At 36.0% G+C, this 23,847-nt stretch overlaps 1 protein-coding gene across 1 annotated transcript; it reads right to left on the bottom strand.

The window, feature by feature from the left end:
• Positions 1-383: 383 nt before the first annotated feature.
• DBF4 (DBF4-CDC7 kinase regulatory subunit) lies at positions 384-23,426 on the bottom strand. Its single transcript, XM_082845853.1, has 12 exons — positions 23,297-23,426; positions 21,879-22,051; positions 15,152-15,331; positions 13,106-13,156; positions 12,327-12,396; positions 12,048-12,124; positions 11,346-11,382; positions 10,095-10,140; positions 7,104-7,232; positions 6,479-6,593; positions 3,297-3,421; positions 384-1,487 (listed from the first exon to the last, which is right to left on the bottom strand). Exons 1-12 carry the CDS (start codon positions 23,340-23,342, stop codon positions 494-496), a joined length of 2,043 nt encoding a protein of 680 aa, XP_082701979.1. The 5' UTR covers positions 23,343-23,426; the 3' UTR covers positions 384-493.
• Between the last annotated feature and the right edge of the window lie 421 nt (positions 23,427-23,847).

Here is a 23,847-nt window from a genome sequence, read left to right as displayed (position 1 = left end):
TGGTCCAACTAGTTCACCCTCATGTGTCAATGTTTCTGGTAATAATGATTTCCAGAACTCAGACACTGAAATACAATTTTTCCTTTCTGTATGAAAATTAGGTTTTTAAAAGCAATATTATCATGGAAATCTGTTTTAATAGACCATAGATATAACTAGAATATCTAAATTTATAATGCTAAATTTTGATATTCTCAAAATTTCCCTTGAAATTAGTTTTCACTGACATAAAGCAAACTTACTATTCATAATAGTTCTTAGAAAACAATTATGAACATAGTATGCAAAATGAGTCACAATTTATTCTACAATTTTTCTAGAATATTCAATTCTGTAGAAAAATGCAATCACCTTTATTGTTAATATTTACATTTCATCCTGTAAACAAAATTGGCAAAACCTCACCCCCAAAACTAAGAATTTTTATACATATTCTTAAAAATTTCAAGAATATGATCTTCATTGCTTCTGAAAGGTATTTATTTTTTTAAATCTAAAAACCAGAAAATGTAGAAGTTGAAGGGGAAGAGAAAAACACTGATAACAGATTTGAGTTTTCCTCTTCCCAAATATCTAAAACATCACATATACCACTGTTTTCGGTGTAGCTTGTGAAACCCAAAAATTCTGACTTTTCTTCACTGGTTTGAAATAAGTCCAGTAGAGACTGTACTGATGAGCTACAAATTCTGTTTTCTTCTTGTGTAGTAAGAAATTCAGTTCTTTTCTTATCTAACTCCACATTTGGTTCCAGGTTTTCTTTTTTATTTCTTCTTAATAGTATTTTCACTTTCCGATGGATTTTACCAGAAGGTAAACTATCCATATTCTTGATGTCACATGGGTTGGGTTCCTCAGTAGGGCTTTGGGATGGAGGCTTTGCCTGAATTGTTAGGTGCTTCTGTGAACTGTTTATTGCTAACAGATCAGAATCACGATGAAATACTGAACGAAGGTCCTTTTCCTTCATATCCTTTGCTGGAAAAAGTACAGTATCTGACTTTTGTTTTGGTTGAGATGCACTATTATCCGTACTGAAATCAGAAACTTGTACAGATGCCTGTTGCCTATGTGGACAGTGATCCACCCTTACTTCTAAGTCATTTTCATTTATGATTAATTTATGTTTAGGAACATTAAGAATGCATTCCTGTTTATTTTTATGTGGAGATAGAGATATAAAATTTAGAGATATAAAATTTTCTTTTATGTCATTTTCAGCTGGATTTAACATGGAACATTTATTAGATGTTTTATCATCATGTCCTCTTAATTCACTTGAAGGGTGTGGGATGTGTTCTGAAGGAGACATAAACTTTTGTTCAGGTTCCTGGGTTTCTTTATCCAGGAAACCGTGCTCCACCACCTGTACATTTTCCCTGGAGTTTTTCTGAGAAGTATGTTGTAATTCCATCTTTTCTTTACGTTCAAACTTTTTCAAAACATTTGCAGTAATAGGAGAAAGGGAACCAACACTGTATTTTATTCTTTAGAGGAAAAAGAAAAGAAAAAAAATTAAAATTGCTATCAAAAATTCCTGAGTATTTAAAAACTAAATTAGTAAAAATCTTTAAAAACTGTGTATAAAACTTATTTAACTTAGAAAACACTACAAAAATACAGAACTTTTACTATTTAGCCACATTTACTTTAGATGCCTTTATTTTTTTGGCCGCGCCACGTGGCATGCAGGATCTTAGTTCCCTGACCAGGGGTCAAACCTATGCCCCTGCGGTGGAAGTGGGGAGTCTTAACCAATGGACTGCCACGGAAGTCCACTTTAGATGTTTTTAAAATAATAAAACTTTACAGATATAGCTAAAAACTCTAGTGTACCATTCCTCATCCACATTCTTCCACTTCCTCCCAGAGGTAAGCAGTTTCTTGACTTTGGTATTTAAAACTACTTTGATCATATAAATCAAAGAAAGATGATAGTAAAGGGATTTGGGTCTGTTCTTAATTTTTTCACTATCCTGAAAAATTTCTTAATTTCTGTGCTTTGATTTACATTAATGTTGACTTAGCATGTGGAGAATGAGTATTGGGAAACCTAAGGCAGAAATGGATATTTATTTATATTTAAAAATAAACAGTCCAATATTATAGTAAGCCAGAAACCTTATATCATTATACTTCTAAAGATGACAAGTCAGTAATCCTTAAGTTTCACACACATTTTTGACTTAAAACTCTCTTCTTCATGGAGTCTCTTAATACCCTTGGGATGCTAGTTTGTATTAGACAATCCTAAATTACTTACAAAGAGAAAAAAACTTAACGGCTCACTAATATGTTTTATGTTATACATGTCACAGATAATGAAGAGAAATATAGAATTCCACCTGCCCCTTCAAAACCAGAATGGTTACTTTTCTATTTATTTTGTTGATACTTTCACTTAAGACTCCTCTTGAACAAATGGAGGATATAAAATGTAAAAACACTAGTCCAACATCACTCTTCTTTAAAGTCCAGAGATGTTTAAGTGACTGGTCTATAGAGATAAAAATTGTGCAGATGATAAGATAATTAAGGAATAAACCAGTTTATATATAAGTACTAGTTCAGAATTTTGCTGCAGAATGAGTTTTTAGGGAATTCTAAATTCTTACAGTAGCCCATATAAGTTTTAATAGTTGGAAATATGCTTCCTCTCCAAATATTACATCAGTCATGAACAATCATTCTGAATGTTACAGAAATAAGAGGTTTAGGAACTGTTCTACCCAGATATAGCCAAAAAACTTTCTAGTTAATTTTCAGGAGCTGTAGCTTGGTATCATTTTATAGTCTTCTTTATGCCTTAAGATTGGTCTAAAAACAGATATTAGGACTAAACAACCTATTGAGTTATTACCAATTCTAGGGTATATTCATATGAAAGCATTTCTTTTTATTTTAGATTTATGGGAATAATCTTAATGAGGCTCATTTTGTCAATGTACAGTTACTGTATACTGAACATCACTGTATTCACACTTTATACGGCTCGGGCCAAATCTAGTCTGCCATCTATTTATTTTTTGTGGTTCACAAAATATTAACTATGTGGTTCTTTATAGAAAAAGTTTGCCAACTCCCCTTTTAGACTATGTTAAGAAGAGAGCCTTAAAAGTAATAATTAGGTAAGCGTTTTTGGTGGCAGTGGAGGAGGGAGAGAAAAGAAGCAATCAGTTCTTAACCATATTTCTATGCTGAAAATATAATCCTTCTAAGAACAGAAAACATTGGATTTATTTTTAGTTTAACGGTTTAATATTCTTGTAAAATTTAAAACTTGGGTTGATAATTACCTTTTATTTTTAGGCATGTCCCTTTCATATTCCACAAAGTCAAAAACTAACTTAGATACAATGTCATCAACAAGTTGATAGTGATTACTCTGTGCAAAGTTTCTGTGTTGCTCACTTAGAAGATGCTAAAATAAAACAAAAAAGTACATAAATCATAATTGTATTTTAAAAGTAATAGATACTTTTTTCTAATATTCTTATGCCCCTAAAATTAAGTATCTAATAACTACTCCAAAGAAATATCCTTTATCAGAACTTAAAATAAGTAGAATAAAACTGCTGAGAAACCACTAAAAGTACTTTGGTTTTTAGTCTTCTGTTTTTCAATCAGAAAAGTCAAGTACTAATTAATTAGTAGTTTAAGGGAACTGAAAACCAATGAGCTACATCAGAAAATGAAGATAAAGCTGAAGAAAAACAACCGTAACATATAGCATTTAGTGTGCTAATATTTTTGAAAACACTTCTCTTTACTACTTTATCCTTATGCAATTACCACTAAGTAATAAGTAAGGTAGGGCTTATAAAATATTAAATACATGAAATGTTATGTAACATACAAGAATCTAAAACAAGAATCTAGAAGAGAGATTAAGTAAAAAAGATGAAGTACAACTAATGCTGGGAAGAATAAAAAAAATTTTGAGAATGAGGGAATAAATGATCTCAATTACCCAGTGCTTATAACTGAGTACCGAGAAGCTTTTCTCAATCTTAAGGGTGGTTAAGAACAAAAGTCAACAAGTTCAGTGTATTGGGATAAAACTCAGAGGTAACAAAGTTCCTTCTGAATAGGTGGAATCTCCAGGCTAATTCTATCATTTGTCTATCAGCTGATCAGGGAATTGTAACTAGAAGCCTGTATCAAGGTGATCATGGAAGAACCTCATTTCTGTTTCCCTAGTTTCATATCATTTTAACTTTTTTTTTGGTTATCCATTTTATTTTATTATTTTTTAACATCTTTATTAAAAACATCGGAACACTTCACGAATTTGCGTGTCATCCTTGCGCAGGGGCCATGCTAATCTTCTCTGTATCGTTCCAATTTTAGTATATGTGCTGCCGAAGCGAGCACTAATTTTAACTTGCAATGATTTGATTTTAATTCCAAAAACGAAATTCTTCACTGGTCACAAAAAATACAGTATTCTGGAATATAAACGTATTCCTTCCTTGCTTGCAAAATTTACCATATACAAATTATGTATGCTCAGTAATGTTAAAACTAATGAGAAACGCAACATTAACTTTGTAAGTTCAGATTCTGTTTATTCACGTTCTTGGAAGGAAAAAGTACTAACTGAACTAAGAAAAACGACTTCCAACTTTTGTGTGTAGCTCCTCTCTACCTCCACCTAACTCTTTTTTTTCATCCTTTAAGTCTTGATTTAAATGTCACTTTCTCAGTTGAGCCTTCCTTGTCCCTCATTCTACATTCAGTACTCTATTTATTACCACTGCACTTCATACTTCACTTTTCATCCTACTTGCAAATACAGGTTTCATATCTATTTCCTCTGTCAGACTGTAAGATGGTAAAAGGGTAGGGAATATATCTGCCTTGTTTGCTGCTTAATTTCCTGTGATCAAATTTGTTAAATGAATGCCTCGACACAGGTGGAACTGAATCACTGTGAAATCAAAGTTTCAAAAAACAAAATATTTTCTATATTCTTAGTGACTAGGGATCATATACATGAAAAACTGTAAAAAAAAAAAAAATTAAAAATTAAAAAATATCCATCACAGCCTCTACTTTGATTTTCCTTTCTTGTGGTTGATTTTTAGCCCCAACATCCTCTGAGCATCAAATTAGGATCCACAAACTGATATTAAGGAAAACATCCATTTTAGATTAATTTATTGCAACAGCAAAGTAAAATTTCAGGACCAATCTACAATTTAAATTTTCAAAATGATTTTTGGGAAGGGCAAATATTTCTGAGAAAGTTCAGCTTATGATTAAAAATAATTTTAAACTAACTTTAAAATTAACTATTTTTCTACTTTATTATATAAACTGAACACAAAAAACTGACACAAACTTTCAGTTATAAAACAAACTTCCAATTTAGAAACTGAAGACAGAGGTAGTTTATGGATCAGGTATTTTCAAATATTTTTTCTCAACTTTCCCACCATCTTCTACCAAAACCAAGCACCAAAACAGACTGTCCCAGTATTTTAAAAATTAACAATTCAAACAATAACAGCTAATATTTAATAAGCACAGTGCCAGGTACTGTCCAAAGTCTCATAGACAGACAGGAAGCCAGGATTCAACCTTGGGCTAGCCTGGATCCAAAGCTCTTGCTCTTTTTATCAGTTTACAAATTGTAATTGTTCCCATTTTTTAAACTTTCTCTTCATCCCATATATATTTTCAACAATTTCTTTTTCTGCTATTTCAAAGAACTGTCTCCACTTTCTTCTCATCCTCCCATTAGTAAATCACTTGCCCATTTTTTAATTGTTAAGGCCTGAAGCATGCAGTGACCCATGACCCACCCTCTCTCCCTCCCAACATCCAATCCACTGCACATCCTCTTGGCCTCGCCTTTACAATCATATCCGCAAGCTGACTTCTACCACCATTGCTCAGTCCACCAACATCTGTTCTTTGATCCTGGCAATCAGTTTCATTTAGCACTTTTGCATTGCTTATTTCAACATTCACAAGTCTTGTTCCCTCAACTTCTCTCAGGTCTCTACTCAACTACCACCTCATCAGTTAGGTATTCCTTGTCTAGTCTAAATAAATAGCAACAACACCTTCATTCCTGCTTTATTTTCTCATAGCACTGATCTAATGTTCTCTCTATATACTTCACTATTCTCTTATCCTGTGGTTAGCTCTCTCTCCTCGCCTTCCACAGAATGTAATCTTCACAAGGGTTGTGAATTGGTCGCTTTTGTTCAATGCTGTTCACCCAGAGCAGTAACTGGTACACAGCAGGTGCTCAATAAATATTTGCTGAATGGATAAAAATGATTTTTCAATACACATTTCCCCACTTTGGGTTCTTAAAATTCAAGATAATTCTATCAAAAAGAAGTATCTACTACTTAATAATTACCAAGTTGTAAACCACAATCAAAAGAATAAACTAAAATTTAAACAGCAAATATTATTCATAGTTTTAGAAATATCAACCCTCTAAATACAAAATCACATTTACAGTATCGAGATCTTCGTATTTCTGCAAGCAACATTCACAATATCCCTTTTTTTTCTTCTCTTTTAACTGGAGTTGAACTGGGATTCCACCACATTTATCACCATCTGTTTGGATCCTGATAGAAATATATGGTAAAAGATTAACCGCTGAACGTAAGGAATAATTTTAAAAAATTTACTCCTCAGCTATCAAACAGCATCTGCCATAATTTGCAGAGATTTATATAAACAAATACTTTTAGCTATTTTTCTTTTTAAGAAATTGAGAAGCAAACTGAGAATGTAACGATTATTCTGGAGAATATATCAGATCACTGAAAAGAAACAAATTTGAATTATTTGCAAATATTTTTAAGCTCCCCCCCAGAGCCCCCATCTAAAGTGGCTAAATGTGACATACTTGAAAAAGAGATTCAGACTTTAAATCTAGCAAAGGGGCATTAAAAATATCCAGGGGAGAAAGCACAACAGTGATTAGACAGACAGACACACACACACACACCAACACACACACACACACCAACACACACACACACACCAACACACACACACACCCCATGGCGTTAAATGAATTATTTTAAATATTTGTTTAAAAAGATAAAAAATTACTTGATGGTTAAACCAACCTTAGTTTAACCTGAGTTTCCTTTTGGGTGGTAGATGGCTTATCTACATCAAATGGACTGGAGGGCTTCTGAACAGAATAGTTTATAAAAGGCATATTGGTCAGCTGAAGATAAAACGGCCTATAAAGCCTAAAAGAATAAAAAGACAAATACATGAGAATCTTTATGATGAAAGAAAACATGTTTGAAGTCTTATATTTCAAAATCATGTAATTCACCTGGAATCTGAAATGAACAATAGGAATCAGTTAAAATTTACTATTTACTATTCTTAAGTGCACAGTTCAGTTGTATTAAGTATATTCAATGTTTTACAACTATTAACACCTGTCCATATCTAGAGCTCTTTTCATCTTTCAAAATTGAAACTTTGTACCCACATATAAAATAAGTAACTCCCCATTCTCTCTTCCCCACCAGCCCCTGACAACTACCATTCTACCTTGTTTCCATGAATTTGACTACTCTGGGTACCTCATTAGGTGGAATCATGTAGTATTTTCCTCTTATTTCATTAAGCATAATGTCCTCAAGGTTGATCCATGTTGTGGTGTCAAAATTTCATTCCTTTTTAAAGTTGAATAATATCCCATTGTATGTATATACCATATTATCCATTCATCTGTTGATGAACATTTGGGTTGCTTCTGCCTCTTGGCTATTGTGAATAGTGCTGCTATGAACATGCATGTACAAGTGCTTCTTCTAAACCCTGTTTTCAGTTCTTTTGGATATATACTCAGAAGTAGAGTTGCTGGATCATACAGCAAGCAGTTCAAAAATTTTGAGGACTCTCCATATGGTTTTCCATAGTGGTTACACCATTTTCTAATCCCACAAACTGTGCATAAGAGTTCCAATATCTCCACACCCTCACCAACACTTTTTTCTTTTTAAAATAGTACCCATCCTAATGGTTGTGAGGTAATAGATTTCTCATTGTGGTTTTGATTTGCATCTCTCTGATGATGAGTAAGGTTGAACATCTTTTCATATGCTTGTTTGCAATTTGGGTATGTTTGGAGCAGTGTCAAGTCCTTTGCCCATTTTTTAATTGGGTCATTTGATTTTCTGTTGTTGAGTTCTTCATATTACCATCTTATTAGATACATAACTTGCAACTATCTTCTCCCATTCTGTGGTTGCCTTCTGTGTTATGTCTTTTGTGCACAGAAATTTATAATTTTGATGTAATCCAATTTAGTTCTTTTATCTTTTTGCTTCTGCTTTTAGTGTCATATCCAAGAAATGACTGCCAATTCCAATGTCATATAGCTTCCCCCTATGTTTTTTTCCCCAAGAGTTGTATAGTTTTAGGTCTCTGACTCATTTTGAGTTAATTTTATATATTGTATAAAGTAAGGGTCCAACTTCATTCTTTTGCATGTGGCTATCTAGTTTTCCCAATACTGTTTATTATTATTACTTTTTTTTTTTTTTTTTTGCGGTACGCGGGCCTCTCACTGTTGTGGACTCTCCCATTGCGGAGCACAGGCTCCAGACACACAGACTCAGTGGCCATGGCTCACGGGCCTAGCCGCTCTGTGGCATGTGGGATCTTCCCGGACTGGGGCACGAACCCATGTCCCCTGCATCGGCAGGTGGACTCTCAACCACTGTGCCACCAGGGAAGCCCCCAATACTGTTTATTAAAAAAGACTGTCCTTTCCCTACTGAATGTTCTTGGCATCCTTGTCAGCAATCATTTGATCATATATATAAAGATTTACTTCTGGGCTCTTTATTCTATTCCATTGGTCTATATATCTGTCTTTATGTCAGTACCAAACTTTTGATTACTACAGCTTTGTAGTAAGTTTTGACATTGGTTAAGTGTAGACCTCCAACTTTGTTCTTCATTTTCAAAATTACTTTGGGTGTTCAGCATCCCTTGAGATTCCATATGAATTTTAGGACAGATTTTTCTCTTTTTGCAACAGAAGTCATTGGGATTTTATAGGGATTGCTTTAAATCTGTAGATCACTTTGGGTAGTACTCACATCTTAAAATATGAAGTCTTCCAATCCATGAATATGGGCTGTCTTTCCACTTATTGATGCTTCTCTAGGCCTAGTTTTATTTTTTAAAATATTTATTTTTATGGCTGTGTCGGGTCTTAGTCGTGGCACGTGGGCTCTTTGTTGCGGCATGCAGGCTTTCTCTTCTCTAGTTGTGGTGCGTGGGCTCCAGGGCATGTAGGCTCTGTAGTTTGCAGCACACGGGCTCTATAGTTGAGGTGCGAGGGCTTAGCTGCCCGCAGCATGTGGGATCTTAGTTCTCCAACCAGGGACTGAACCTGTGTCCCCTGCATGGGAAGGAGGGTTCTTTACCACTGGGCCACCAGGGAAGTCCCTCCAGGCCTAATTTTAAATTGTACTTTTTTTTCTCACAGTAGCACATTTAAAAAAAAGAAGCGTTCAACACATCTTTGTCACCTCATTGAGCACCCAAGAGAATTAATCACACATGTCTAAATGAGTAACTAGAATGTGTAGGGAAAGAAATCTAATTCTCCCATGCCAAATTAGTCTACTTATATCTGTAGTCTTCATTTAAGATTATTCTATAGAGCTTCAGAATGAGTTTGCGAAAACTACCAAATTAGATGTTATACTCAGATTTTGTATTTCCAAGTAGTAACTAATAATTTCTTTTTTACAAATGTAGATGCAGTCTTTAAGTAGTAGTTCTAAATCATATGGTATTACCTTTAGCTAGAGAATGGTTATTTGAAATACTGAAAAATGAGCTGGTCTTGTGATTGCTCTAAACTAGATTTTCAAGGAATTATTATCTAAAACCTACTGAAACTTAATTCAGTCCTTGAGCACGAAGTAATGCTACTTTTTGAAACTGTGCCACATGCATATTAATATCATATAAATCTAACGTAAAGGGACCTAACAGTATTAGCGGGAACAGTTTAATTAGTTAGATTTTCTCCTTTAATATTGTATTTAAATCATACAGATTGAATTTAAGATACTTACTGGCTTATATCTTCCACCTTTACAAAAGGCTTTTTGAGTCTACCTGCTTGGGAATATACAAAACATGATATTAGATGCTTACAAATCCAGAATTTTTTTTTTAAATAAAACTACTCTGGCTAAAATAATTCAACTATGTATCCATTATACATTTCATTTCAATTTGAAGTTTTTAGCCTCAGGTAAGGTATCTTGCAATTATAAATCCATTTCCAAAATGACAGAAGCTCTGTCTATATTCTGTGATTCTTAAATGGAATGGATCTCCTAAAGGATCTATAAGCAGAATTCCGGAGGATTTTGAGCTAGAACAGGAAAAAAAATTTAACTTTTATGTTCACTAATCTCTAACTGAAATGTAACATGTCCTTCAATTTTGCATATAAGCGAAAGAATCACAGTAGTATTAGCAGTGCTTGTAATTTTTATTTATTTATTTATTTAACTTATTTACTTTTGGCTGTGTTGGGTCTCCCTTGCTGTGCACAGGCTTTCTCTAGCTGCGGCGAGCAGGGGCTACTCTTTGTTGCCGTGCGTGGGCTTCTCATTGCAGTGGCTTCTCTTGCTGCGGAGCATGGGCTCTTGGCGTGCGGGCTTCAGTAGTTGCAGCACGCGGGCTCAGTAGTTGTGGCTAATGGGCTCTAGAGCACAGGCTTAGTAGTTGTGGCGCACAGGCTTAGTAGTTGTGGCACACAGGCTTAGTTGCTCCGCGGCATGTGGGATCTTCCTAGACCAGGGCTCGAACCCCTGTCCCCTGCATTGGCAGGTGGATTCTAAACCACTGTGCCACCAAGGAAGCCCAGTGCTTGTAATTTTGATATCAGTTGAAACATATTTTCATATCATATTAGTTACTACTAATATCTCAAAGCATCATTTATACTCATCACTTCAAAACAAAATTACAGTAGCAATTATAATCACTGCTAGAACTTTTTAATGTGTAATAAAAACAAGTATATAACTATTTTATACTGAAAAATATTCTGATAACTGAATTTCAATATAATTGATTTTCTTAGTGATATAATGATAAGAAAAAATGTTTTAAAAAACATTATTCTAACAAAGGTCCGTAGACTTTACTAGACTGCCAATAGGGGTCAATGTTCTAAAGAAAAAAAAAAGGCTAAGAACCACTGAAAAAGTCATTTAAAGGGTTGGTTACATGATATGTTAGAAGATTTTTATATGTTTTATTCTATTTTCTAAAAGCAAAACAAACACACATAAGGAAATCAAAATACTTACTTCTTGCTTTCTGTGTGCCAATACTTACTCTTTTCCCCTAAAAAAAAAGTATATATATATATAAAAAAACATATACATGGTAAAAACACTGGGCTTGAAAGTACAGTGAAAACAGCTATTGCAATTGCTCAATATCCTCAAGATTAAAAAATCATATAGGAAAACAACTAAATAAAGGAAGGGTGATTATTGCAGTTTCATGGGGAAAAAAGAGAAAAAGCTGCTTTTCAAAATCAGCTCAACCAAAGAAATGAAAGGAAACAAAGATCATTCAGGAATTAAAGATTTTATCCAGTGGTATGGAACTTAGTAATACAAGCTCACTTTTACAATACCCCCAACAAACATTTTGCATTTTAGCTATGTCTTCACAGAAAGAAATCAACCAATAGAGAAAAGGCATGGTTAGTAAAATAATCTAAAAATAGTCATGTAAGTTATTTTTATGCCCTCATTCAGCAAAACCTTTGTGATAAACTCATCAAAGGTGGAACAACTTTTACCTCATGAGTAAATCCTAAAGTAAAATGATATGCAACAATTTATTCAAATGACAGAAACATGCATATAGTACACAGGATTACCCCTAGGATATTCTGGCAGTAATATTTTCCACTTGGCAAAAAAATTTATAGATACATAAATAAAAACCAAGCTTACCATTTTCTTTAATTAGTTTAAAAATTAAGGAAAATAACATACCCCATCTCTTACAGAAGTACTTGATTTCTTGAGTAAATACAATTCTTTTTTCTTTTGTTCAATGTAGTATCTAATGTCTTTATTAAAAGAAAGAAGGGTTTAAGATTAGCATTTTTACCTTTGGAGTTAAATGCTGCTATTTTCTTATAATTGTAGTAAATTTAGATGAAAGAATTACCCTTAGAGGTATCTCTTGCTATCAGAATTCTATCTAAAATTAGGAATGAAGAGACAGACACTTATAACAAATATTGTCAAAAGCAGTAATAAAATCCTTACCATCAATATGAAGAATTTTTACTCCCCATGATAAGGCGTTTGATAATATACTGTTTGAAGGAATAAAATCCTGTTAAAAAAAAAAGTTTGATAGTTTTTTCTAGGAAATTACTCTTTTAAATGAGCTAAATTAAAAATATTATCTGAAGCTTAATGTCACTGAGATGGTTATTCAGAACAGACCCTATACAGTTACAATAGCATTGAGGACATCAGTTTTTTTCTTCTGAAATTTCTAAAACCATTTCTGTTTAATATACCCCCATATTCTTTTTTTTTTTTTTTTTGCAGTACGTGGGCCTCTCACTGTTGCGGCCTCTCCCGTTGCAGAGCACAGGCTCCAGGAGCACAGGCTCAGCGGCCATGGCTCACAGGCCTAGCCGCTCCACGGCATGTGGGATCTTCCCGGACCAGGGCACAAACCCGTGTCCTCGGCATTGGCAGGTAGACTCCCAACCACTGCGCCACCAGGGAAGCCTTACTCCCATATTCTTGACAATTAATGTACCCTGTAGCCTTACAGTTAATAGTTTCAAGAAATTATTTCTTTTAAAGACACAAAAATGCCACAGGCTTCAGAAGTGGCCAGTAATATTTTAAAAGGCCACAAGATGGAGGCGTTTCTTCATGAAAAGCAGATTCTGTTCTTTATGAGATACATGCTGATATTTAGGCTTTTCCTATTAAAAATGAGGAAAAGATTTCAAGAACATCTCTATTTTACATTTCAGTTTTTAGTAACAGAATATACACTGTGAATTTTTAAAATTCCTACTTACATGGTCCTTGATAGCTTTTTCAACTAATAATTTTCCTCTGCTCAAACACACCTATAAAAAGACCAGAGAACAATAGTTATAACATAGTGCCTCACTGGAAAAAAATTTTAAAAGATAAAATAGCTAAAGCAAGTAGATAAAATTTAAAGATGAATTTTAATATAAATATGAAATTTAAAATACATAAAGTTTATTTGTACAAGTCTTAATGACCATCAACATAATAAATGTACCGTAAAAAGTGATTTCCTTAGGGTCTTTGTTTGTAATAAGATCTATTAAAAAGTTTGTTTCTTTTTTTGGTAGAGCCTAAACTCAGCTTGAAAAAAAAAAGGTCAGTTCTGTAGTAAATGTTATTCAACATGAAAAATAAAATAGGTTGATCTGAAATTCTATCTAATTAAATAGTAAGTTTACATTTTAATTTCCTATTTAACCAAAGATCTAAGGATATGAGTAAACCATATATACTGTTTTTACATAGCATTTCACTTTTTAAACAAAACAGTAGGAAAAGCAGTTGAAATGCTAATAGCAGCAGTTAATTTGGAACTAGTCACTGGTGTACAACCGTGTTCCTCCAAAAAAGCATTAACTGAAAGAATGTATGAGGCTTCCTTGGTCTCTTCTTCTTTGACGTTTTTTCTTCTTTGTATTTGTCTCTTTTTTTTCAAGAGATATCTTTTATGTAACAATCATTTCTTTTACCCGTTCTCCCCCGCTTCCATTTTTCCCTGTTTTCCAAACGGCTGCAGTAGATAAGTTGGGGAGGATATTTTTAAAATTTATTTTTGGCTGCATTCAGTCTTTGTTGCGTTGCGCGGGCTTCTCACTATGGTGGCTTCTCTTTCTGCAGAGCACAGGCTCTAGGCTCGCGGGCTCTAGAGTGCAGGCTCAGCAGTTGTGGCGCACGGGCTTAGTTGCTCCGTGGCATGTGGGATCTTCCTGGACCAGGGATTGAACCCGTGTCCCCTGCAATGGCAGGTGGATTCTTAACCACTGTACCACCAGGGAAGCCCCGGGGAGGATAATTTTAAATAATTAATTTCAATCTAAAAATGAGATAAACACTATTTTTCAACCTCTTGCCCTTTTCATACCCAATTAAATCAATTTAATTTATCCTTCACTGTATCTTACAACTTACTGGCAACTGAGTGGTAGGGATATGATGTTAGTAATTCTAGTACAGGGGCTGGCAAACTTTTTCTTTAAAGGGCCAGATAGTACATGTTTATATGGCTCTGCAGGCCATATAGTCTCTGTTGCAACTATCCCATTCTGCCTTTACAGCAGTAAAGCAACCAGTCAATATGTAAATGAATGGTATGTCTCTGTTCCAATAAAACTTTACTCATGGACAGTGAAATTTGAATTTCACATAATTGCCACTTGTCACAAAGTATTCTTTTGAATTCTTCCCCAACCACTTGAAAATGTAAAATCCATGCTTAGCTCGCAGGCTGTAAAAAACAGGCGGCAGGCTTGGGGCTTCCTTGGTGGCGCAGTGGTTGAGTCCGCCTGCTGATGCAGGGGACGTGGATTTGTGCCCCGGTCCGGGAGGATCCCACATGCCGCGGAGTGGCTGGGCCCGTGAGCCATGGCCGCTGGGCCTGTGCTCCGCAGCGGGAGAGGCCACAACAGTGAGAGGCCCGCGTGCCGCAAAAAAAAAAAAAAACAAAACAGGCGGCAGGATGGATTTGGCCCATGGGCCATAGTTTGCTTACCCCTGCTCTGAAACAAACAAAACGTTTCTATTCCTTCTTTAAAAAATGATCTGCTGTCACTCTTTAGTTGTAAATTACTCTAAAAATAAAAGCCATCACTAAATGCAAGGGCATATTTTAGGAATCAGTGTGACTACACAAGCACTATTAGGAGAAAAATCACCTTTCTATATACAACAGCAACCTTATTAACGACTGGAAAGCCACACTTAGTGTAGATATTATTCTACCTAAGTGAACTCTGCTATCAGCCCACTCTTGAAAATTATAAAATCCTATAGCCTTTCCCAGAGTCTCAAACCATATTTCAGAGACTTACTGTATCTGGAGACTTAAATGAACTTCCATCATGGCTGGGATGAGGTGATGTGGTTTCTGCAGTATATGCAGATTCTGGACTTGTTACAGGAGAAATTCGTCCCAAGGTTTGTGCAAATTTAGCTTCCTTTTTATTTGAAATAAGATAACTGATATCTTTGCTGAGAAATTCTTCAACTCGCTAAAGGAAAACAAAGTATTTTTAAGTAAGTCATATAAACCATAAACTTTCATATTCTAGGCACAGTAGAAAATGCCAATTTGATGCATTTTAATATTCTAAATTTCTATACTGTATTATTCTGAACCTAGAGTTGAGAAAGTACAATGAGAATTCTAATAACACAACAACAGCATGTATTTTATATATCGTAATTAGTTTAATCCACATGACAACCCATAATACTAATATTATCCTTATTTTGTGGAGAAGAAAACAGAAGTTAAGTGACTTGCCTTGAGGGTTACACCAGTAGTAAGAGAATTTGAACACAGGTACTCTTTTTTTTTTTAACCTTAATTTTTTCTTAATTGAAGTATAGTTCATTTACAACGTTGTGTGAACATAGGTATTCTGTTTCATATCCATGCTCTAAAGCACTACTGTCCAATAGAACTCACTGTAATGATGGAAATGTTCTTTATCAGCATTGTCCAATATGGTAACAACTGCCACATGTGACTACTGAGTACGTGAAGTGTAATTAATGTGACTGAGCAACAATTTTAAACTGTTAATTTTAATTAACTTAAATTTCAATAGGCACATGTAGTGAATGGCTATAATACTGGATAGCACAATTCAAACTTATAAATTTATAACATCTTTCCTTAAGACTTAAACTATTAAAAGGTAGGAAACCCTTACTTTTAAGAGTGTATGACTGAGACTTCCCTGGTGGCGCAGTGGTTAAGAATCTGCCTGCCAATGCAGGGGACACGGGTTCGATCCCTGTCCGGGAGGATCCCACATACTGCGGAGCAGCTGAGCCTGAGTGCCACAACTACCAACGCTGGGGGCCCTAGAGCCCGTGCGCCACAACTACTGAAGCCCGAGGGCTCTCAGGCCCCCGTACTGCAACTACTGAGCGTGCTGCAACTACTGAAGCCTGCATGCAGCAATGAAGACCCAACATAGCAACCCCCCCCAAAAAAAAAGTGTATGACTATTTTGAAGAGAATTTCCCTAGTTTGAAAACCACTGCTTAAATGTCTGAATTTATAAACACATGTACCAAAGTCAATAAGTCAGTGTTGAAAATCACTGCCATCCAAAGGCAGGAAAATTAAACTAAGTAGAAAAAATACTATTAATCATTAACTATTTGCATAAATGAGAGACTCAAAGTATTTTAAGCAGCTGTATCTAATTTCTGTAGGGTCTCACAACATAAATGAAGATAATAAAAAATGAAGCAAAGTATGTAATTAGTTAATTTCATCTAAGCATTAAGCACAATTTGTTGCTAAGACCACCAGCTGCCTTGGTTAAATGCAAATCACTAGTTCCTTTTTTTCTGAGTAACATTTTCATCCACCAGTAAATAAAGTACATTTATATATTTTAAGGATGACAGACTCAAATGCCTACAAGGGCCAGCAAGAATACGAATGAACGATTACATGTCCAATACTCTTTTAATCTTCATAAATATGTGGCCCCAGCACTGACAGAGCTTCCAGTTTTTCAAGAGATCTGCCCAATCTCCCAACCATTAAAAAAAAAAAAATTGTGATAAAATACGTAACATAAAATTTACCATTTAAACCATTTTTGAGTGTACAATTCAGTGGCATTTAAGTATATTCACAATGTTGTATAACCTTCCCCACTATCCATTTCCAGAAGTTTTTCATCATTCTAAGCTGAAACTGTACCCATTAAACAATAACTCCCCATTTTCCCCTCTTGCCAGCCCCCCTTTTCTTTTCTTTTTAAAGTAAATTTATTTATTTGTTTAGTTTTGGCTGCACTGGGTCTTTGTTGCTGTGCGCGGGCTTTCTCTAGTTGTGGCGAGCGGGGACTACTCTTGGTTGCGGTACGCGGGCTTCTCATTGCGGTGGCTTTTCTTGTTGCAGAGCACGGGCTCTAGGTGCACGGACTTCAGTAGTTGTGGCACACAGGCTCAGTAGTTGTGGCTCGCAGGCTCTAGAGTGCAGGCTCAGTAGTTGTGGCGCACGGGCTTAGTTGCTCTGTGGCACATGAGATCTTCCCAGACCAGGGCTTGAACCTGTGTCCCTTGCATTGGCAGATGGATTCTTAACCACTGCGCTACCAGGGGAGTCCCTTGCCAGCCCCTTTTGATGCTTACTTTCTGTTTCTATGGATTTGATAATTCTAGGTACTTCATATAAGTGGAATCCTGTATTTGTCCTTTTGTGTCTGGTTTATTTCATTTAGTACAATGTTTTCAAGGTTCACTCATGATGTAGCATGGATCAGAATTCCATTCCTTTTCAAGGTTGAGTAATATTCCACTGTATGTATAAACCACGTTTTGTTTATCCATTCACCTGCTGATTAACATCTGGGTTGTTTCCACCTTTTGGTTATTGTGAATAATGCTGCTATGACCATGGGTATACAAGTATCTCTTCCAGACCCTGCTTTCAGTTCTTTTGGGTATATACCCAGAAGTGGAATTGCTTGATCATATGGTAATTCCATTTTTAATTTTTTGAGGAAACTACATAATGTTTTCCATAGCAGTTGCACCATTTTACAATCTCACCAACAGTTCACGAGGGTTCCAGTTTCTCTACATCCTCACCAACACCTATGTTGATAGTGGCCATTCTAACAGATGTCAGATGGTACCTCAGTGTGTTTTTTTTTAATTGAAATATAGTTAATTTACAATGTTGTGTGTCTGGTGTACAGCAAAGTGACTCAGTTATACATATATATATTCTTTTTCATATTCTTTTCCATTATAGTTTATTACAAGATATGGAATATAGTGCCCTATGCTATACAGTAGGACCTTGTTTACCTATTTTGTATATAGTAGTTTCTATCTGCTCATCTCTAACTCCTAATTTACATCCTCCCCCCACTCTCCCCTTTGGTGACCATAAGTTGGTTTTCTATGTCTGTCTCTATGTTTTTGATTTGTATTTCCCAGTGATTAGTGATGCTGCACATCTTTTCATGTGCTTATTGGCCATCTGTACGTATATATCTTCTTTGGAGAAATGTCTATTCAAGTCCTTTGCTCATTTTTTAATCGGATTGTTTTTTGTTGAGTTGTAGTAGTTCTTTATATTCTAGATATTAATCCCTTATCAGATGTATGATTTGCAAATATTTTTTTTCATTATGTGGGTTGTCTTTTCACCCTCTCGATAGTGTCCTTTGATACACAAAATCTTCTCATTTTTACTAAGTCCAATTTATCTATTTTTTCATTTGCTGTCTGTGCTTTTGGTGTCGTAGTCAAGGACTCAATGCCAAATCTAATGTCATGAAGATTCTCCCCAATACTTTCCTCTATGGGTTTTAGCTCTTATATTTTAGATCTTGATCCATTTTTAATTAATTGTAGCACATAATGTACAGTAAGGGTACAACTTCATTCTTTTGCATGTTGATATTCAGTTTTCCTAGCATCAGTTGTTAAAAAGATGATCCTTTCCCCACTGAATGGTCTTGGTGCCCCTGTTGAAAATCAACTTACTATATGAGAGGATTTCTGGGTTCTCTCTTCTATTGCATTGGTCTATATGTTTGTCCTTATGCTAATATGACACATTTCCCTTGGTTTTCCATTTCCTGTACCTCGAGTTATAAGTCTTTAATAATGAAAAATATCTTTTACAATCTGGTCCCAATGTAACACTGTTTCTTGCCATATGCCCCATCTAAATCCCAAGCTCAAGTCATACTCTTAATATTAGCAGTTGCTCAAACAAACCACACAGACCTATATTTTAAATATGTTCTTTCCTCTATTTAGTTTGTTCATTTTACCTGGTATATTCCTACTAGGCTTTCAAGACTCAGCTCAAATTTTATTCCTGCTATAAATCCAAAAGGCAGAGTTAATATTTCCACTTCTATATTCTAATGGCAATTTCTACATAACTTCTGTTAAAGCACTGACAATGCTATACTGTAATTTATTGATTTAGGTGTCTGATGTTCCCATAGACTGAGAATTCCTAGAGGATTAGACTACATCTTATTTTTGCATTCCCCAGCATCTAAAATAGTGCTAGCATATGGGAGACACTGGTGGAATAATTTCTGAATGAATTTCCATATGCCCAAATCATAACCATTCTTCAAAGCTGAGTTCAACTTGTGTCTGTACAATGGCCTCCAAGATTCCTTAGTTGGAAGCAATCTTTCCCTCTTATAACATTCTATATTACAATTAATTGTACCAATGCCATCTCTGCTTAGATTAGAAATTGAGGGTGGGATGGACATCAGATTCATTTTTGAATCTACCAAAGTACTTAATACTGTGTCCTGTACTGTTGAGTTAGTTTTATCATGGCCTTTAATTTATTAGCTACTGTGGAATCTAGGTCTTTAAAAGAGTAAACTCAAAACTTATTTTCTGATGACTCAAGGTCACACTGAACATCCAAAACAAGTAATTCTGTCCTCAAGTTCATGAGGACAGAACTATGCCAAGGTATCTGACCCTACATCTCTTTTCTTCTCCAGCTGTCTTATTTTAGCCCAAACTGTTTAGATATGGGCTTAAGCATGGTTGGTTTTACAACAGCAACCTTTCTTGCCACTATTAGAGATATTCCCCCATTATGTCAGCACTTCACTGATGTGCTCTCAGTGGCTGAATCTTCAGAAGTGTACTCTCCAAATAAAAGGTGTATTTAGATGTTTTCATTCAGACTAGAGAAAGCAAATGCATAAAATGGACAGTTCAAAAAAAGATGACACTGTTAATAACCTGAGGCAAAATAAATTACAAATGGTTAAAGGATCTAAGTAATCCTAAAAATTAATAAGCACAGTCCTTTTGAGGAAGATCTATCAATATTTAACTACACGTTTCTTAAAGTTGAATCTTAAAACTTAAATTAGTGTATAGAAATCAAATTTCCTTTATAGCTCCCATACGAGATTTTCGTAACAGTCTTTTTCAGTGATAGAAATAGTACTGTGCTGGAGACAGAAATCATGACATCATGAATTATTGGAAAGATAGTGTGGGGGGAGATCAGAATTTGATAAAAAATCTTAGGAGAAATTAAAAGAATAAAGTCAGTAAATCAAATTCAGTTGAAAATCCACAGCTTTGGGGAAAAATTTGGAAACTTATGACATTAATATGCTCCTCATTTCATTGACCTACTTCAAACCATTTTAGGATAAAAATTTGAAGTGTATAAAACCAACTTTCAGCTCTTTCTCAGCTATTATCTAACACATAAGTGAATTCAAAATTTGTTTCTTGCAAGTGCCTCAGGAACTGCTATGGGGATGAGAGAAGAGAGAAAAAGGGGGTAGGGCAGGCAGTCCCTGCACTAGCTTCTATACTGCTGTTTTAGCTACAGCAATTCCCTTTTTATTGGCTTTACACATTGGACTTCTGAACATGATTTTGTTTGAAGGGTTCCACTGCTAAAAGCACAAATCTAAAATTACTGATTTAGATTAGAAGGGTTAATAAGTTTTTCCATTATATTTAAGAAAGCTCTCAAACCATATCAGATAGCTACTTTGTAGCCACTGATTGCTAGAGGAACAGAATGGTGCAGTAGCATGAGTCCAGGTATTAGGCTGATTCTACCCTGGGTCAGTCACTTACTTCTCTGGACACTTAAGTACTTAATTTTTAAAATAAGGGATCTTTACTCAATGATGGCAGGTTATAAAACATGAACTTTAGTAATGCAGTCATATGGTCATTATGGTACATGCTACTACTATGACAAATGTGTGACAATGTTTTATTTTAAGAAAATGAATAGCAAAAAAGTAGAATAGCTTTTCAAAGACAGTTAAGTAAAATATCATATCAAAAAATGATTCCAAAAAACTTGTTACATGTTCTGCAAATTTCTATTCCAGTAATGGCAGGATTTGTTCATATTATTCAAAAAATGTTAACCATGACAAAGTGCAGCAGAAATCTTTGAAACAGGAATAATCAGGAAATAAATGAATAAAATCTTAACCTTGCTAAAATTTACCCAGTACTACCCTTAATCCTAAGAAAGTCTTAGAATTTTACCCAAATTTTCTAATTTCCTAATCATTTACTCAATGTATAAGGTAGGAAAGAAGCACGTTTTCCATATTTATAATCCAAAATCATTCCCTTAATGACATTCATTCTGTTGAGACTGTATCAGTCAAGAGAAATTTTAACTCTTTGTGGTTTGAACAGGTTTTCCTTGTTCTGTAAATAACATTGCACTTTCATGTAGCTTCCCAATAATCATAATCAAGGAGTTTCTGCCATCTGGAGGACATCCCAACATTACCATGAGAAGGCAATCAGCAGTTCCTTCAGGGCAAGGGAGTCTCATTTCTCACACTTGTGAACTTCACACGAGACTAATAATCACAGAAACCTGAAAGTTTTGTCAGCCTACAAAAGGTTAAAACAAATGACTGTTCATTAATGATAAACAGCTGTTAAAAATGTTAAGCTTGGTGCTTATAAAAGTTTTTTTCCAAAAGGAAAATGTTAAATGATTACAAATTAACAAGTTTTCCTTTTTTGTTACAGTGTATGGTTTTGACTTACCCCTCCCAGATCCTTAATGTCCTTTTGCAGTTTTTCAGATATGGTGACAGAAGGTAAGTCAATGTAAAATACTTTACCCCAGAGTGGCTCATATTTGGATTTTTCTTGTTTGTTATCAGTTTTCAGAGATTTCAAAGACGGTCGGTTTTTTTCATTTTTGACTTGGATTCCACCTATTGTTTAAAATATTTAGAATTAGATCATGTTTTACGCAGACAGAAAATTTCTGTTTTAAAAATATTTGTTTATATGATAATATCACAGAGAAAAATCTTTATAATCCTACTAATTTAGCAGTCATTAACATTTTAATATATTTCTTTGTGGTATCACTTAGGATAAAGGCAAAATACTCTATTATAATAACAGATATTATATGTCGCAAAACGACTATTGTTCACAGTCAACAGTTGACTCTGCAAGAAATATTCATGTGTTTATCCGTGTTTTATGCATTAAGGCAGTGAACTATGTAAAACCAATTTGAAAGAGTTTTCCTAGTATGTAAACTGCATGGAGTATTTACTCAACAAATACTCATGGAGCGTCTGCCATTCTGTTGAACACTCACAACTGGTACTTAAAATGTTGAACATTTAATAATGCAAGAAACCTGTTACTCAGAATGACCTAGACCTCAAAGGTTCCTGACTGCTCAAGGTTGAGTTTCACATAGAGTCAGTGTGTATATTAAGAACTCAGCGGTCCATTTGAAGAACCAAATCACCATTCATTTCATTCTTTCCTTTGAAAACATATCAGATCCAAACAGCTGCTTAAAAATTAACTTTAAGAACTCAATCTGTTCATAAGTAGGAGACCATATATACACACTATACATATCAATATATACCCACACACACTATACATGTTAAAAAGAAAAACTTACAGGCTGGAATGCTTTACCAAATAGAAGTGATTGAAAATGAAAGTTTGCTCTTGTTTCTGTCTGTAATGTTGAAAACAGCAACGGTGTGTTTGAAATACAAACACTTACCCTCAACTTCATGAGTAAGACCAAAAATCCACCCATAATCACCCAGTTTAATCAGGAAGCGAAAAGCCCCGAGCACATCTGCATTTAAATCGAGGCTCAAGCGGCAGCCTCAAAGGGTCGCAGCATCTGTGGGAGCCCCGGCGGGTTCCCGGGTCCCGCATTGTCTTCTAGTTTTATAACCGACAGCGCTACGGGGAATTTGCGGCCGAGGCTGGAGCGTGGAGAGCGCCAGGGGCCGGGCCGGGATCCGTTCCCTTCCTGCGGCAAAACCCTGAAGCAAGCCTTCCTTCAGGCCAGAGCAGGATGCACGTGTCAGAAGAGAAAAGCAGAGACCCAGCGCGAGAACTCTGAAGAATCAATTACGGAACCATGAGGGAAGGAAAGGATTAAAGGGACTGCAGCCGGAGGAGGGGCTTCGTACCCTGGAAATGTCCTCTGCTGTGGGTCCTCATGGCTCTGGAGTTCATGGCAGCCGCCCGGCACCTACATGCTGGGTCCGGAGAGGGTGTCGCGCCGGGCGGCCGCGGAAACACGGCTCCTCAAGGCCCGTTGACCGGCCGGTAGCTTCTCCGCTTCCGCGGGCCACCACACCCACGCAGTAGAGATGCCGCGTCTCCCCGCCGAGTTTCCGGGGGCGGAATGCGGCCTCAGGGCGCGAAGGAGGAAGTGGCAAAGCACAAACGAGTGGGCTGCGGCGGTTGAAGATTTGAAAACGCGTCACGCGGCCGCGGCGCCGATACGCGCGCCCCGCCCCGTCTCACGCCGCGCGCCCCGCCCCGCCCCGCCTCGCCCCGCCTCGCGCTCTCCCCCACGTGCTCGCGTCGCGCGCCCAGCCCCTTGGTGCCCGCCTCCTCGCGCTGCGCATCCGGCCCCTCACACCCCGCCTCCTCGCGCCTGCGCCCCGCCCCCACGGGCCGCGTCTCCGCCCCTGCGCCTTACCCACTGCTGCGCCTTCTCGCCCTCAGATCCGCC

This window comes from Leucopleurus acutus, assembly GCF_964270905.1.
Source record: "Leucopleurus acutus genome assembly, chromosome: 9".
Taxonomy (NCBI): Eukaryota; Metazoa; Chordata; class Mammalia; order Artiodactyla; family Delphinidae; genus Leucopleurus; species Leucopleurus acutus.
Note: the sequence above shows the minus strand (reverse complement) of the source record. Positions and strands in the feature narration are given on the sequence as shown.

Coding starts and splice junctions, on each gene's coding strand:
- DBF4 (XM_082845853.1), bottom strand. CDS start 23,342: ATGAACTCCAGAGCCATGAGGACCCACAGCAGAGGACATTTCCAGG. Junction 7,233..10,094: donor AAGGTGGAAGATATAAGCCA/GTAAGTATCTTA, acceptor TTATTCTTTTAG/GCTTTATAGGCCGTTTTATC. Junction 6,594..7,103: donor GAAACTCAGGTTAAACTAAG/GTTGGTTTAACC, acceptor TATTTCTATCAG/GATCCAAACAGATGGTGATA.